The 17556-nt window shown below is 38.3% G+C and overlaps 1 protein-coding gene across 4 annotated transcripts in view; it reads right to left on the bottom strand.

Moving 5' to 3' along the window:
* CDK14 (cyclin dependent kinase 14) overlaps positions 1-17556 on the bottom strand; it is a 350786-nt gene that overhangs the window by 228327 nt on the left and 104903 nt on the right. For all 4 annotated transcript variants that reach the window (XM_063151059.1, XM_063151053.1, XM_063151075.1 and 1 more), the window contains one exon: positions 16638-16717. In XM_063151059.1, coding sequence (XP_063007129.1) covers positions 16638-16717 — 80 coding nt within the window. The remainder of the gene's footprint in view (positions 1-16637; positions 16718-17556) is intronic.

Raw genomic sequence — 17556 nt, 5'->3', positions numbered from 1 at the left:
CGGCTGACCTTGCTTTCAAACAGTTCTCTGAATTCATTCATTGAAAGGGGGCCTTCAAAAGTAAGACTTCAGATCAAGGAAATGCTTTTTCTAGTTTCTGTGAAAATTTGTCCAATTTCTCAAAGTTTACATCTAGTCAATAGAAAAATGTATTTAGCAGCTAAAATATCCCAGAGAATCCATCTTCCCTGTCTGAGCCAAGAACTCTGGAGTACAACATTAGTTACAGACAGGATAGTGTCATCAGGAGAAAATTTCTAACAGTTTCCCCAAAATCTCAATCACAAACCTGATTTTGGCTGAATGCATTTCCAAGTCCTGTGTTCCACTTCTGCTCCCCCCTCTTCAACCCTGCTAATGAACAAATAGTGGGAAATGCTCAGCCTGTCCAATTAGATTTCCCATTCTCCATGCCACACGCTCCTGACTGAGCCCAGACAAAGTCATCAACCCTTCCCTTCTTGCTACCATTGCTTTCTACCCTGGTGCTGCTTTGAATGACCCTGAACTTGCATTCTTTCAAGCTCACTGTGACAGTTGGTGTAATCCTCACACCTACATTTATTCTTAACCTCCATTTCTCCTAGTTCTCCTCCCTACCACTGCCCAGATATGGACAGTGCCAAGCATTCAGCAGGGCAGTCTTCTCCAGGCTACTAGAGCATGTCAGAAAGGGAAACAAGAAGGCTAGAGGGAATGCAGAAGGGAAAAGGGGACAAAAATGCATGGATAATGCAAGTAGAGTTTATAATGCTGTCAATACGAGAAAAAAAAATCCAAAACCAAAGTTAAACGCAAAGCAGGAGGTTTACACCTCTGCAAACAAAATTGCTACCTTAAAAGCCAGTTTCACAAAGGGACTTTCATAGGCTCAGGACAAGCTAACAAGCCAAAATCCAAGATCTTAAATCCTGGTTCATCATCCCACATAGTACATGAGCCTAGAGATACAGATGATTCTTTAGCTGTCTCTTTAAATCCTTCTTGCTTATTGTTATATGCAAACAAAAAAGTGACTTGCTAAGCAAACACAAGAAGAAAGTTCTTGCTCCTAAAGAGAAATGGAACTGAAAAAAACTAGGGCACCTTAAGCAGCAGGACGTAGAAGAAGCAAGACAACATGCCTAAATTGTATTTCTCTATAACTTCCACATTGAATTAGAAAGACAAAGCAAATAAAATACTAACAGATTGAGTGGCTCAATCAATATAGCAGAAACTCTTCCCGATGAGCTCCTATTTACTTGCAGAAACCAAGCGAGGAGAAACACCAAACTTCAGCTGTTTATTTGATTTGACCAAGCACAAACTGGACTAGGCCACTCCGTGTACGATTATGGTGCCAGTATGGGACCTGAACACCACAAAACTACTGGATATAATCTCCTTATCAATGTAGCACTATCACAGGGTCTAAGATGAAACTATCATCTCACCAACTGATCCCACACAAACTTGCCCAACACAAGCAAAACACTCTTCAGTGCAATGCAAGTGCACTGAAGTTTTAAGTTCAGTGTAAGCAACAATTTCACACACATTAAGACCAAGGTTCAGGAATATGGCAAAGCCATGATTGCTTAGAAGTAGTTTCTGAACGCCTTTGTAATGTTTTTATTTTTTCTCTAAAGAATCCTTTTCCAAGCAACTCTTGAAGATAGCTGATCTGCAACAGTATTTTGAGATACTGCAAAAGGGCAAACACATTTTTAGTTTCTACAACTAAAGTGAGAACATCTTAGTATTCTGGAAAACACAGCCCAAGCACTGTAGAGTCCTTGGAGCTCTTTACTAGCGAGTTGCTGCCTCATCACGTCACGCCAAGGAAATCAAGAATGACTTAACAAAGCCACCAGATTTTTATCGGCCAAGTTTTTCTCCCAGACGAACACAATCTGACCTAAAAAAGGTCACAGGAATTACAGAAGCAAGCCTATTACCCACAGGCACCAGTGAATCTTTTTCCTCCTTCAGCATGGCTAGTTAGTGTGTATGTATGTTATATCAGACATTCTGCAACAGCAAACTTTACCTCTAAGGGAAATTGATAAATAAGGAATACTAAATCCCTGTTCCAACACATGCCAGAAAGCTTTGGCTAAAAATCAAGAATTGGTTGCACTGAAAACTCTAAGAGCACATTCCAGTTCAGATATTGATATTAAAATAGTGGCAGCCAAAGTGCTAACATTCACAAGGCTAAACATTCTCCTTAAACTCACAACAAAGTTCAATATTTCAAATAACACCAGACTTATGAAAGCAGAACAGAAATATTCCCAAATAAAAAAAAAAAAAAAGGAAATATCAGTCAATGAAACAGGCACAGGAACTTTACTCATTTAGGCTCAGCACCCCAGTGATGACAGATCACAGACTCTGTAAGGTGCATCAAAATGCCTCTCCCCCAGCTGGCTTGGAAGCTTATATATGACAGCCTGATAATATTTGAAACGGACTGAGAAGATCTCCACACAAAAACAAACCTGGTCTGAGACAGGAAAACAGATTCCTCTCCCCAAGTTCTCTGGCCACAATAAACTACACCTAAAATATTAAGAACCGTTTACCCAAGAAGAAACTACAGTTGCATACCCTTATCTTGAAGGTATCTTTGATGTTACCTATACAATGAGTGCTACACATGATAGGAAACACAGCAGTCTCTTTGTCCTGAAGGAGTGTATGATTATCTGCAGGTATTTTTATGACATTTTGTTGGGCTTTAACAAGTGCTGTTAAAAAAAAACCTTGTCCTTGTATACAGTTTGGATTTCATTTCACTTGAGAAGCTTTTATAAACTTGTTTACATAATTTTCAGAGACGTAGATTCATAACTGTCAATGATTTTACAAGGTTAATGGCCTCTGTAATTAAAACAAATTAATGAGAAACTCAACTTTTAATTTATGCACTTCAGTCAACCAGAAAAACAGCAAACTCTGCAAAGAACGTGAGTGTATGAACCAGACTAAACTCACCTTTTGCTGATTGCTCCAAAGCAATGTACAGAAAAGGAGATATTTCTATTAATGATGCACTTAGACTCTGAAGTATTTTGAAACCTACAGTTCTAGGAACCGAGATAATTGGAATTTCTAGTCTAGTTTCCAGATCTAGATGCATCTGAGACATACTTTTACTCCAGAGGTTAACAAACAACAAACACATAAACCAGAAAAAAACTTTGTACCGTATGATACTGAAGGCTCAAAAATGCAGATTGTGTTTTCAGGAGCATACCTATCATGGAAGATAGTTTAAATTTACATTAAACCTCACTACTTTATTTTTTTATTTGGACCTCCAGTTTTAATTAGTATATTTTTAAATAAATAAATTGAATCCATATAGTGCCTCAAAAAATTTTATATTGAATAAATTACATACATTAGCAAGAAAAAGCCTAGATTACACCATAGTTTTTTTAAGGTTAAATAATCTGAAGTTGTAATAACTATAACCAAATTTCTTTGTGGAACTAAAACTTCTGCCATCCAAATTTCACTTAAGAGCTTGATTCAATAGTAACAACACATCAGAAATTCAGTCTAGAAAAAATTAAAAGGATAAAATCTCCTGATATTTAAGGGGGTTTTTTAAGGTTCAAAGTTTTCCTATTGCCTCAGAGAGGTCAGAAGTTGCTTTGTGCTCTTGAACTGTGATCAGGAGTTATTTACGTGTAATTGAAAGTGACATTCTTGTCCACAGCCATAAAAATGGATGAAAAACATGAACGCATGGGCTGATGGCAAGAGGGGACTATTATTAATGCAATTCATAAGCCTCTTGGACTGCTGGTAGAAATCTGACAGAAAGGTGATAAAGTCTTGAACACAGTATCCACAGATATATACTTTTATAGGTTATTTAGTTTGATCTCCTTAGCACAAGAAGCCATTTCCAAGCTCATGCATTTTTTACTGAGTATATCTTTAGAAAGACATCCATTGTCTTGCAACAACCCAGCAGCATAAGTGCCCCAAACTTCATTCCCATTTGGAAGAGCAGGAAGCCCATCTAATCCTTACACTGATAACTTAAGCAAAGCCTGCTTCATCAGACTTTTAATGGAGACTATACATTGCTCCAAAACTTATTCTTTGGCTTTTATATAGATTTGTACTAATTTGTGCAAGCAAGACAGAGACAGCAGCATTCAGACACACATCAATGCGATCACTTGAATTTCGTTTGTGAGCCACAGCTACAACCCTTTGCTTCTCCACTGGCATGCAAAATAAAGCATTTTTGATTATGCAAATAGCCCTCTGTTTTGTGAATAGGGCCTCAAGTGATTCAAATGCTAATTCTGTTAGAAACCTTGATGCAAAGCCAGTATTTCAACCATGTCAGCTTTATAACCAAGACTTTCTGAGAAACACGTAATTGCAAATTGAAAAATATCTTTTAGAACCAGAAATACATAAAGTAACCTAGAGAAGTAGGAAAGTTTTTACAGCTTTCTGTCAATGGCCCTGCAACCTGCTGGGTTTTGCTTTGAGTTAGATGCCCCTTCAGGAACTGGCAGTTTCCTAGCAGAGGCAGTGTAGGCACTGCTGCACTGAGAAAACCAGATATGAAAAAACAAAAGCAAATTTTTATCTTGTCCAGAGAACAGTGTTGTATATAGTTGGGGTTTCCATCTTGTTTTCTTAATAAAACTTTCACACAAGCCGGTGAATGCCTGCATGAAAATGTTCTTGCCATTATTAAACACATTTTTTGAGACCTCAGAGCACACAAAAGAGTGAGAATGCATCCTTAATTTCAGAGAAATAGGGGGAAAGGGAAATGAGTGAGAATGTGTACGTGAAATGTGTAAAAAGCTTTTCTTTTTAGTTTGAAAGTTTTGATTTACTTTTCTTCCCTCAACTAGTTGCATTTAATGTACTACAGTACTTTGTCCTCTCAGTTCTAGGAGATATGAGGGAAGGGAGAATGTTTTCAGATGGAAATCAGCCTGTGTGCAAAGCTGATGGTACATTCCTATGACCCTCCTGACTTCTTTCATTGCTCTGCTCAGGAAAACCAGCTGATAAATAAGGCTAAGAAAAACCTGTGGATCTAATTACCTGTACATTAAAGTAATTAGCTGTACAACTAAGGCTTCAAAGAACTAACCTGCAGTTAAATTGCCTACAGAGGAAAAAAAATAAAGGATGTTAGGAAACTTGCATATGAGGTCCAAAGCAAAAAGTTAAATAATATAAACTGTCATTGACAGTCCCAGTTTTGAGCATCTCCTCAAGGTAAAACCCAGAGGATAGAATCCTTATTTGCATTAAGGCCCTCCTAACACCCCAAAGTAACCATGAAAGAAAACTGTGGTTTATACCACTTCAGCACTGATTAAGGGAACTCTGGAACATGCACCACAAAACACACACTACAAACAAGTTAGATCAGAACAGGTATAAATCACTGGGTTTAGCACACCTAAAATATCCTTATTTACAAGGCTTCCTCCATTCATTTTGTTTTAAGTTCACTTTTTTTCCTCTTGGCTCCAGCTAAATCTGCTGCCAGCTGAGAAGCTGTGGAAGTTTGTGAGAAGTGGCTCAGACCTCAAAAATTCAGAAATGCACAGTTCCAGATTCTGCAGCTGAACATCCCATAGTGATGTCTTTTAGACTCCACTATCATGGTTTATATTTCAGTAAAGGGGTCAGAGGTGGGATGTCACACATCCTATTACCAGTCTCTGACCCATCCAGTTCCCCTCCATCTCATCAGAAAAATTCAACACATTATCAGCTTCTTTTTGAATATTGCTTACTCGGGGAGAACATTCTGAAGTAAAATAATGTGGATATTCATTTTCATTGCTTTGAAGAAGACAGCAAAGGTCAAGTTCTAATATTGAAATGCTCCTCTCTTCATATTGATCATAAAGCCTGGAAGCAGTAACTCCACCCATGCTGGAAGAAGAGACCCCATTATGAAGCCTGTATTCCAGTTCTGTATAATTCCTGAAAGAATCTCCCACCTCTCCCAGCAAAAACTGAAAAACTGAACTGAAGTGTCTGCAACACAATCTCCAGGCTATGGAAAAATACAAAAGAGAAAAAAGAGCAGTGCTGTCTCCCAAAGGAATGGTCTCAGCCAGACAACTGTGCCTACAGCATCTGACAGCAGGTAGACCAAAGATAAAAAGGAGCCTGTGTAGAAACAGAAAAGAAGGAATATATTGTCTCACATATATAACTTTAAAATAAGATGTATTTGCTACCACTTTTTTCACTGTTTTGATTATAACTGACCTTCTCCTTCCTATGAGAAAGGTATTAGTGCTTCTTAATGACTACAGTGGTTGCTGCCATATTTCATGCCAGTACAAAGATGTAAGCTGCTGAAAATATTTGTCATCTATTTCAAAGTTTAGAAACAATTCATGCTTAAATTTTTCAGCAAATTACTGTGAACTATACATAGCATTTAACCATACTAGGATTTTTTACTTCCCTGTATATATGACATATTTAAGGAAGAATTGAATCATTACCACAAAAGATGGGAATAAAAAGCAGCAAAACAAAATGCTGCAGTAGTCTCACCCTCTCAGGCTCCCTATCTTCTCAAGTCTCCACTTATGCCATGGCCCCATCATTTGAAAATAAGTGTTATTTTCCCTTTGATATAGGAATGATTTGTTAGATATTAAAACAGAAGAGTGTCTTGTATCTGTACAGACTAAAGGTGCTAAATTTGATAAATAAGTTAAAAATTTGAAATATGCTAGTGGATTTTTCTCAAAGGAAGTAAAAGTACTTATTGTGCTGTGGACAAAAGCATTGAAAACAATCCATTGTTGTGGATCCAGCAGAAGCACATGCTCATCTTCATTGCTACATTCATGTCTGAAGAACCAAGACAGTGTTTAAATTATTCATACACATCAAGAGAATTAGGATAATTCATTCATGAACTTTCTGTGTTAGAAATACACAAAACTGTTCTGATGATGTTTATGAAAGATGACTGAAATCAGTAGCAAGAAGATGGTGGCATGTCTCAGACATGACTTTTGATGAAGATGGACGACTTTCACAGGAAGCATTTTTACTTTATCCAGAGCTGGGTACATGACCCATTCACATTACACACTCTCTGGGTTGATCAAAGACAGTATGTGACCCATCACAGGGGATTTTGCTCTTTAGGGGACAGGATTAATTGTTTTTCTAAGTCTTAAAAACATACAGGAACACACATATGCACCCATACACTTCCTTCCATACATGTTGTGGTGTATCTCCTTCAATGGGGGGAGCTGTAACACACCTGAAACCAGACAACCTTCTAAGGTCCTTACTTTGTACTTTACCCAAAGTTGAAACCAATTTTGCTGAGATTCCACAGTCATCTACTAGGTTTACATGTTAAGAAGACCATGGATAAAACTGAAGCTGACTAAACTGGTTTGAACACTGAGTTGCCACCTTGCTTTGGTATTTTTGAAATCCAGGACACAGCAATGGAAAAACACACACAGAGATCTTGACAAACACAAATGTCTTTGTGCATATTTGAATTCACCACTTTCATCATAAGGGTAAATGATATTGTTGCCTAGATTATCCCTTTTGCAAAAGGGAGATACAATAAAGAAAAAAACAATTAGAAGAACTACCTAGGTTCAGCAGATATTTCTTTGCCTCAACATCAGAGATAAATTTTTTTTTTTCACCAGGTGGCCATGGAAGGTACTGGCACTTGGATGGGTACCTGAGGGTCTACAAGCAGTTTCAGTTGAGACATGCCATCCCTTGCCAGCACCTCCACTCATATTAAGAAGCTGGTTTCTGTACTACCAATTCCATCTGCTCCAACTGGGATATGGTCACAAGGAAAAAACTAATGTTACTTGGAGAAGTAACATTCTTTTGCTGGCAGAATGTGCTGTAAGAGGAAATTAAATTTGCATACAGCATAAAAAGGCAGACTCTCAACAACTTCAACTCAAACAAGAAAGCCATGAGGGCTGCATAAGGTTCTGTATGACTTATAGATGCATATTATCATTATATATGAAGGATTGACAGCCTTCTTGTATCCTCCAAATTCTGTGATTGTCATGTGCTTTCTACCCTTCTTGTCATACTATCAGGGACAACAAGAGCAGCAGACCAAAATCTACAAGGCAACAGTTCCAACTTGTGCATTAACTAGGAAAGAGAAGAAACAGCTTTTGAGCAGAAGTCTGCTCTAAGCAGAAAGCCCCAGGGGCACAAAGCAAGTCAGAGAGCCCTGAAACTCAGGTCAGAGGAAACTGTAAGCAAAAGCCATACCGAAAAGGGTTCAATAGCACTTGTGAACTAATGGATTTGCAACCTTCCAGCGCAGAAACTGGCACAAGATCCCTTATCCAACACTTTCCATGTGAGAAATGAGGATGCACCGACAACTGCTTCAGTGGAAGTAGGGCAGAGCCTGAAAGGTCTGCCATTAAGCTAACATAACAAGGATGAAGAAAGAATTCTTGCTGGCAAAATGATCATATTAAAAAAAAAAAAATCTTCAAAGTGTCACCTCATTCTCTTCTTGCTTGAACTGTGCTCAAGAACAAAAGCCAGAAGAAGGTCACAGCCTGAACATCAAAAGTACTGAATAAAGATTCAATTGATACAGTCATGTTCCACCTCAGCAGGCCACAGATAAAATGTTGGAGGGGGAATAGGAGGAGGAGAGAGGGGATGGAATATTCTGTGGAACAAATCTAGTTCTATGAAATGGGATAATTTGGAATTTGCATTTGTACTTCTCAGAAAAGTGCAACCCTTTTCCTAGATGATGGAAGCTCATTATATATTTTAAAATTCATAACAAGATTCTCAAAGGGAAACACTATAATTTATGCTATATTTATGTAATCCCAGCTCTCCTGAAGGTTTTCTAATTGAGAAAACTGCTGATTTGTTAGATGGTTAAAAAATAAAAAAGGGGGGGGGGGGGGGGAAGAAAGACTATGTTCAGTCTGTGAATAGTCAAGTACAAAAAAACAAACAGGACAGACTTTTTCAATCTACCATTTCTGACCACACTGTGTGGACAGAAGCTTTCATGTGGCCCACCAAAAAGAACTAAGTAGCACAATGTAATTTGGACACACTAAAAAGCAGAATAAAATAACATCATAATTTGCACTGTATATGAGACTAGAAAACTATCAGATCTCCCACGTTCATCTTGGATGACAAGGAATTCAGTTCACCTGCTTCAGCCAGCCAATTCAAATGCTTTCAGGGAACAGCAAATGAGTACTGTCAGTAAAAAAAATTAGCAGCCAGTCAGGGCTGGAGAGAGCAGCAGGAGGCAAAGCAGAGTAAAGATGAAACTCTTGCTGCTTCCGAGCTCCATATCACATTGCCAAAGATCTAACACGCTTCTTGTAGGCGTACACAACTGCACATGCAGGAGAACGCATAAATGAAACATAGCTGAAAATGTGACCTATCAAAAAAATATTCAGAAAAAACCTCCAGAAATTAAAAGCAATTTGTCTACTATAAATGTTCAAGAAGAAATAATATCCACTTCTTTGCAACATGAAAGGGTATTTAATAAGTAACCTCCAAAAGTCTCAGAAATTTTAAAAGTTTACTTCATTTCATGATAAAGGTCCCAGGAACATCCTTTTCCAAATGTAGTTTTTGAAGCCCAGCCTGTCTTAATTTGAGAAATCTTTTAACTCAAGGAAACCGACAGCTTGGGTAAGGCTGCAGGGCGACCATAAGAGAAAGAGACCAGACAGAGAAATAAAAATTGCTGGAGTTTCTTTACTTTTGAATATTCTTGACCTTAAATATCCAATGACACGGTGTCCCAGAGGTTCTTGGCTTGCATGTTTTATTTTTAACAACTCTGAAAAACAAAGCTGTTACGACTCCAAGCCCAACTGGCTTTGCAGGGACTTTACAGCTAATTGAGCCGTCGCTATTTAGCCTGCAGTAGGCACCAGCTCTGCCAGCTCTGTAGGCCATGAAAAAGTTCCCCAAGCTACAGCCAAGCTACTGTCCTTTCCCTTTTTTACTTCACTGCTCCAAAGCAATGTGGCTTTTGGGGAGAGTGAGCTTATCCTCAGGCTCCAAACCACAGACACAAACCCCCTATAGTAATTCTTGTGACACGCACGCTCCGAATAGCTACATCTCCATAATCTTAAACATAACCTCTTGAAATTCCCTGAGGCTTGTTGAACCAGATACATGTGAGGCTTTTACTCATTTCAATTATGGAAATTCAAATTTCTTGACTGGGCTTTGTAAAGGAAATCTGAAAGTCCTCCAAATTCCTATTACTAAAAAGAAAGCAGTTGTTAAGCTTCCTTATTAGGAAAAAAAACCTCACAACAAAAAACCACCCAAACCAATCCTGAATAAAATTACTAGATTTACTTTATGTAAGTGGATCATTTAACTTCCAATTTTAAAAAAAATAATAATTCTTTACTGGAAGATGAAGACAGGATTTTCACTGCAATTTTCATGTTTGCCTTCTAGCAGTAGATCAACCAATGACTCTTCAAAGAATACAGGCAGATATTGTTTCACTGTGACCTTGACTTATGGCACACAATATTCCAGGCCTACTCTAATACAACAAATAGGAGGCTTATGACTGTGAGTCATCCCGCCAGTGCCATGAGGTCATTTGTTGACTTCAGTGGTGTAAAGACCATTGGGCTACACATCACTGAGCTGGGGAGTGCCTGCAATAACTCAGGTCATAATTCAGGATGAGGTCGCAAGAATCATACCCACTGAGTCAAAATACAATTTTCTGGAGCTCTTCCTTAAATGGTATGGGTGCAGAATCTGCTGTTTCTCCAGGATAATAGAAAAGCTCAGCTGCTTTACATCGCTTGCAGCTCTGTTAACACCAATCACTGTTTTCCATTGGGCACCAGTTAGGAACAGTAGGCAATAAATTACACATTCACTCAGGTAAGAGCTTTGTCTTGGCAAACTCCTGATCTTCCCTGCATTCTTTTCGTAGCAATTATTCCATTTTGATTTTCTACAGATAAGTTTTGTAAAGATTTATCCCCTTCAGCCAGACAATTTCAGAAAGGGAGGCCTCAGAAAACCTCCCATCTTCAAAGAGGCTGTCTGGTATAAATATATATCCTGAGGATAATATATTATATATTACAATATAGAAAATATCATATATAAAACACAGACTATAGAAATCCTGGGGAATAAATGTGAACTCACAACTCATTTCTTTCTTAGAGACTGTTTCAGGTTTTCATTTTTTGTTTCCATTATAATCATAAAATGGCCCAGTCAGAAGAGACCTTAAAGATCATCAAGTTCCAACCCCCTGGCATAGGCAGGGACACCTTTCACTAGACCACATTGCTCAGAGCCTCAATCAAACTGGCCTTGAACATTTCCAGGGATGGGACAGCCACAATTTCTCTGGGCAACCTGTTCCAGTGCCTCACAACCCTCACAGTAAAGAAATTCTTCTTAATAGCCACTCTTTGTCAGTTTAAAGCCATTTCCTTGTGTCCTGTCACCACATGCTCTTGTTAAAAGTCCCTCTCTGTCTTTCTTGTAGGCACCTACAGGTACTGGAGAGCTGCAATTGGTAATTCCTAAGCCTTCCCTTTTCCAGACTGAATAAACCCAATTCTCTCAGCCTTCCTCACAGGAAAGCTGCTCTATCCCTCTAATCATCTTGGCAGCCTCCTTTTGACTCACTGCTACCACACAGTGAGATAAGGATGCAGAGACCCAAAGCTTTGAAGACTTCTGAAGATGTTCTGTGGCCAATAATCAAGCATCTCTCTTCCATGCTCTATATTGGCACTCAGATGCACTAAGCGCTCTCCCCCAACTCACAAAATGAACTTATTCAATATGCATGATAAACTGTTCTTTAAAAATTTAAAAAATAATCATTAAGTCATTCCCATATTCTAATTTTATAATGCAATACAGCAGATGCTTCCAGAGCACTTATGTTGTATTTCTGCATGCTGCTATCCATACATGGCATTAGGACCACAGCCTTTGACAATGAAGTAGATGGAAAAGTATCATCTGAGAAACTGCCAAATCAAAGATGTAGAAACTGTCACATGAGCACCTTTAAAAGTGACACAAATGGGTACAAATACATATAAATTACAACATGTGAATACAGTAATTAATAAAAAGAAAAACAAACTGAAAGTTGCCCAATCATGGAAATTAAATGACAACTACAAAAATAGCTACAAAACTTGATGATGCTTTGAAACACCATCCAGACCTATGGGAAATGAAACATTTCAATAGACCAAAACCCTGGAATAAGGTTTTATTGCTATAGTAAATAGCAATATTTTCAAGAGCGGAAAATTAAAAACAAAGGCAAAAAAAGTTTTCATGAATGGGATGGGGAAGAAAGAATTTTGTTACCCAAGAAAGGAGCACAGTAAGCAAGTTACCTCAGAAGCAAGGTGCTGATAAAGCCAAGGGATGTTTGTCTATATATGAATCCAAAAAGCAAAATTGTTGTCATGCTGGATAAAAGCAATATTATTACCCAAAATGAAAAAAAGATAACTACAGCACTGTTAATCAAGCTGTTCCCAGAATTAGAATCTACCACACAGTTCAGTATTTAGCCTAGATGGACATATGATTCTACAGGAAATTAAGAGAATGAAATACCTGAGATAAAAGTTAAGGTCAGTGACCTTTTCTCCTGGCTGCTGTGGGTTTAATAATACTTCAAGTCTGATGCTGAACCATCTCTGAACAGTTGATAAAGAGCATTACAGTAAAAGGACAAACCACAACTTGATTAACACAGAAAACAAATAACTTGCTAATCTGTATACTACCGAACTTATTTTAAATGAAAAAATGGGATGTAAATGTCTTTCAGACTCCACAGTGTTTTGGATATCACTGTTGCAGGCACACTTAGCCCACAACAGTGAGATGGTGGGCTGAGTCACTCATATAAATGTTATCAGAAAATCTCATTGATTTATCCCACTCAAGTACATACACCAAATCAGTTGTGCTTTTTTTCTCCTTTTTTCTTTTTTTTTTTTTTTTCCTCCTTGGGCTCTTCAAAAGTAAATTAGATTATCTCAGACTAAGTGAATTAAATTCAGAAACATCCCATAAACTGCATACTACTGTATGGTAGTAAGCTGGTACATTTAACTCAGCCCAAGTAGAAAGAACACTTAGCATAGGCCACTTCTAAACTTTGTTCTAGAAATTCAATAGTGAGCTGAACTGCACCACTAAATATGCCACATTCACCTATTTTCATTTAAATCTATGGAACTTTGATGGTAGAAGACACAAACCCTTATCTGCTGTAAAAGCAGACTTACTTTATAAGCTTTAATTGAAGCTTCAGCTAAACCTCCCCCAGGCCTTAAAATTAACTATGATTTCCCTTATGCAGATTTACTGGGGGTTTTTTTGTTCAGTTGGAGTTTTTTTCACTTTTTCTTCCACTTACTGCTTCAACCAAGTTAGCACTTGTCTCTACAGCCACACATTCCATATTTATCTCCTCCATTTTCCCACTTCTCCTAGTCTTTTTCCTTTGTAGCTTTGTTTTACTTTGAGCTTCATTCTGCTGCTGTCACAACAGTAACAATATGCTTCCCTGTACATAGGCAGCTACAACATTCCCTCAGCATGACCACTGCTTAGGATTTCAGGCTGTAACATCCCCCAAATTAGCATCACACAGCATCCCCCTCAGGAGCACTGAGCAGAAATGCTATTTTCTCTCACTGCTTTACTCAAGGAGCCAGGAGAAATGTTAAACAGTTTTCTAACAGTAGTTTTAATTTACAACTAACTAGACTTCTGCCTGAATTTGCCTTGCATTGTTGGAAAATTAGAAAATAAGGAGCAAGCCAAGATGAAACCTGCCTGGTTTCTCCATTATGAAAGAGTTTGGAAAGAAATGCCCTTCAACAGACCTCTGGCTCATACCATCATATATGCATTTTTCCATTATGGGAACACTATTCCTCAGATAACTGAAATTAGAAGTTGATCTCATCTTCAGTGGTATTTGTCCTTGTTCTAGTTGTCCCAGACTAAATGATGGCACTGGAGCCCTTGGTTAATCATCAAAGATCAAGAGAAAACAGCTTAACACAGTGTCCCATTCTCACTGTTTTTCCATATCAAACTTATCAGATAATTTTAAGAGCTCATAGAAGCATTTATTTTTTCCCTTTTTTTCTCCCCACCCTTGTAGCTGACAGCAGTCATGGATGCATTACAGAACTCAGCATGTCCAAGATGGATGAGATGCTGCCAAGAGGAAAGGAGGAGCTTCCTAAGGTCCTGCTAGTGAAGGCTGCAGTGGCCATAGCGTTACTGTCAAATACTACCAGCCTGGCATAACATCAGAGAGGTCGCCGGAAATTTGCATTTCTAATTCAGCTTTCCTTACTTTTCTGGCCCTAATATTTGTTTCTGACAAAATCAAAACCAACAACAGAAAAGTCAAAGCCTAAATAAATATAGATTTTTTTCCCCTTCTCATCTTACATATCAGGTGTGTGTGACATCTACATGACATAAAACATACAGCATTGCACTTATACTGATAGCTCCTGAAAGAAATTTCACTGTCAAGGAGATGAGATTTCATTTACACCAAAAAACCCTCATAAACTGCCTATAACCCAAGTGTGATCCCACCTATCCAAGAGTCTACAAGAGCCAAGAAAAAACTTTTTTAGTATCCTAATATTCTTTGGATCTAGTCTCAGCTTAGATGAAGACTTAAAAATACAATGGATGCACACAGTCCTACCATAATCAATGCTGCACCGTTGATTTGGTATTATTAACTTCAAGAGCTTTTCTAGACAAGACAATTATTCTACTACTATTAAAGCTATTCTACTACTATTAAACTGGCTTCAACCACAGTATTGTAGTCACAGCTAAAAATAAAACTTTCCAATGACAGTTTGGGAAGTATTTTCATGCAACTATGCCTTTATAATTTTTTTAACATAGCAAGTGGGAAAAATTTCTGTTCTTGTTCCTAATGAATACTTCTGTATACTGAGCTCACACACCACACTATTTATGAAGGGAAAGGGATTATACTGAATTTGACTGTTACAGCACTATAAGCTTTCATCTAGACCAAGCTCACATTAAAAAAACCTTTTAAGTGTCACCAAAAAGGCACAAGAAAGCCGTATTTACTATTCTCTCATTAAGTCAGTACCCTATCAACTACAAACCTGAAGAACAATAAACATATTTGAAACACAGACTGTTATAACTTGAACTCAGCATTAAAGATATTGAAAGCTGCACCCGTAGCCCTCTGCACACCTCGTTATCACAGCACAGCTGCAGGGACAGACAGCTCACACATAAAATAGATATTGTTATGAATAAATGTGTCAGATCATTCAATAATTGTTACTCAGATGAAGCAGTAGAGAAGAACTGCGGAAATTCCTTCATAAATTTGCCACCCACAGTTTTCCCTCCTTTGTGAAAGAGCCACCTTTAAAATGCACAGTCTTGGGATGGAAATCCACAGTAGTTTAGTGACTTCAGGGTGTCAATCACATGAAACATGAGGTTTTTTGCCCAGCCTACTCCAGAATGGGCTCATTGTACAGACAGACATACAGCAGACAGATGGCTGCAGGAGCAAGGCACAAGGGAGCTACAGCTGCTGTGTCTGGGCTCTCATGGTCATGAAGCCAGACATCTCACATGGAGGGCCAACTGCAGAGCCTGTGAGGGCTGATGTTCCAGTACCTCCCTGGTTCATCTCATCCTGGGAATTAGGCTGATAGTGAAGTTTTAAGGGGTGCCTCAAAGTCGTAGCAGTTTCATCTCTTTAGTTCATTACCAATTTCAGCTGAGTCTGAATAAGTGCTGTGATGGTAAATTGTTTATTATTTCTCTACCAAGGCTCATTTTTAGTACCTTCTATAAGAGCAGGACCACACAAAGAAGGCATATCCACCAATTTCTGTACAGGAGCTTGATACAGACAGGCTCAGATAAAGCAGCCGTCACTAGGGACCAGGAGAGGCTGTCGAGGAGGGATAAAGGATGGAGCAGAAAGCTTAACAGGAATCTCCAGGCACCGTAGATAAGAACAATTCCCAGGCCACACAACTTAGAGTCCATGGGGAAGGAAAAACAAACACAAGCTAGTTGCAAACCACACACAGCTTCAAAAGTGCCTGCAGTTCTGCTCGATGATCTTTTGATTGCCTTTATCAAGAAATGCTTGTCATTGCTTCACGCTGCGTATATATGAAAAATCACATCTACCTTCATCCTAGGTGCTGCCTGCGGGCCAGAAATGCATCTTACACAGCTCCCTCCTCTTCCAGAGTGGCTTCTCACACCCACCTCACACATGCTCCCCAGTACTGTTCGTGTAGTAAATCTAACAGGAGCCAAAGCACAGGCAGAGCTGCATTCTTTAACAAGAACTCCCACACCAGAGGCTTTGTTTCTGAAGCACCAAAGTTTCATCCTACTGAGAACGTTACCATGTAATTTGAATTCTCAAGCTATTCACTATAGCATGGCACAGAAATAAGAAGCACAATGCAATTACAAAAGAAAAAAACCCACATATATCATCACTAATTGTGAGTGCATACCTTCCCTGATAGCAGTAAATGGGGTTCCTTCCTCTTCTTGTAATCTAATCACCTTCAATGCCACCAGCTTTCCATTTACCCTGAAAGGGAAACAGGGGAGGGGAAGGAGAAATTTTGAAAAACCAAAATTATAGAAGAAACAGTATTTCTTATAATAGAACTTATTTCCTATCATGTACTTATTCAATTTCTCCCTGTCAATGCCAGTGATTCATCTACAGCACTGTAAGAAGCACTTCATAGCTTCCATAATGTCAACTTTATATTTTCACACTCAGATGCAATCCAAGAAATGATCTCAGTTTTCTGTGAGTCAGTCTGCTTCCTTTCTACCACAGCTTTGTTACTGAAGCTTTGTTAAGAAGTAACACAATTTAAAGTTTCTGTTATAAAATATCTGTTCATTATTTGATCAAACTGTTCAGAGGAAAAGGCATATGATTTTCATCAATCACTTTACATGCAGTATATCCAGATTTATACAGATTACCTCCTTCCCACAACATGATACACATTAGTATAACCTCCAAAAAGTTACAAAGTCTGTGTAATGAAATAATTCTTAGGTCATTCTGGTCATTTCCCACTAGGGCAGGATTGTTCCTGAGGCATATTCTTGACTACACGGCCCGGGCTACTTTTAGATTATAATAGCTCTCATTTATAAGTTTAAAAATATTTTGTGTTCCCAGAGACAAAAGTTCTTAACAGGTCATTTTTGCGTAAAATCTATTTGTCTTGTTTCATTTTTAGCATTCAAACTATCACCACACATTAATTACATTCCAGGCCTTGCAAAAAATCCAGTTGGTTCAGTTAATCCAAATAAAATCTCACAAAAATGGAACAAAGCTGGTATCCATTACCCTCTTCAAGAACAAACTCATATCATGAAACTTTAACAAACTCCCCATGTACA

The sequence above is a fragment of the Melospiza melodia genome, chromosome 1 (genome assembly GCF_035770615.1).
Source record: "Melospiza melodia melodia isolate bMelMel2 chromosome 1, bMelMel2.pri, whole genome shotgun sequence".
Lineage (NCBI taxonomy): Eukaryota > Metazoa > Chordata > Aves > Passeriformes > Passerellidae > Melospiza > Melospiza melodia.
Note: the sequence above shows the minus strand (reverse complement) of the source record. Positions and strands in the feature narration are given on the sequence as shown.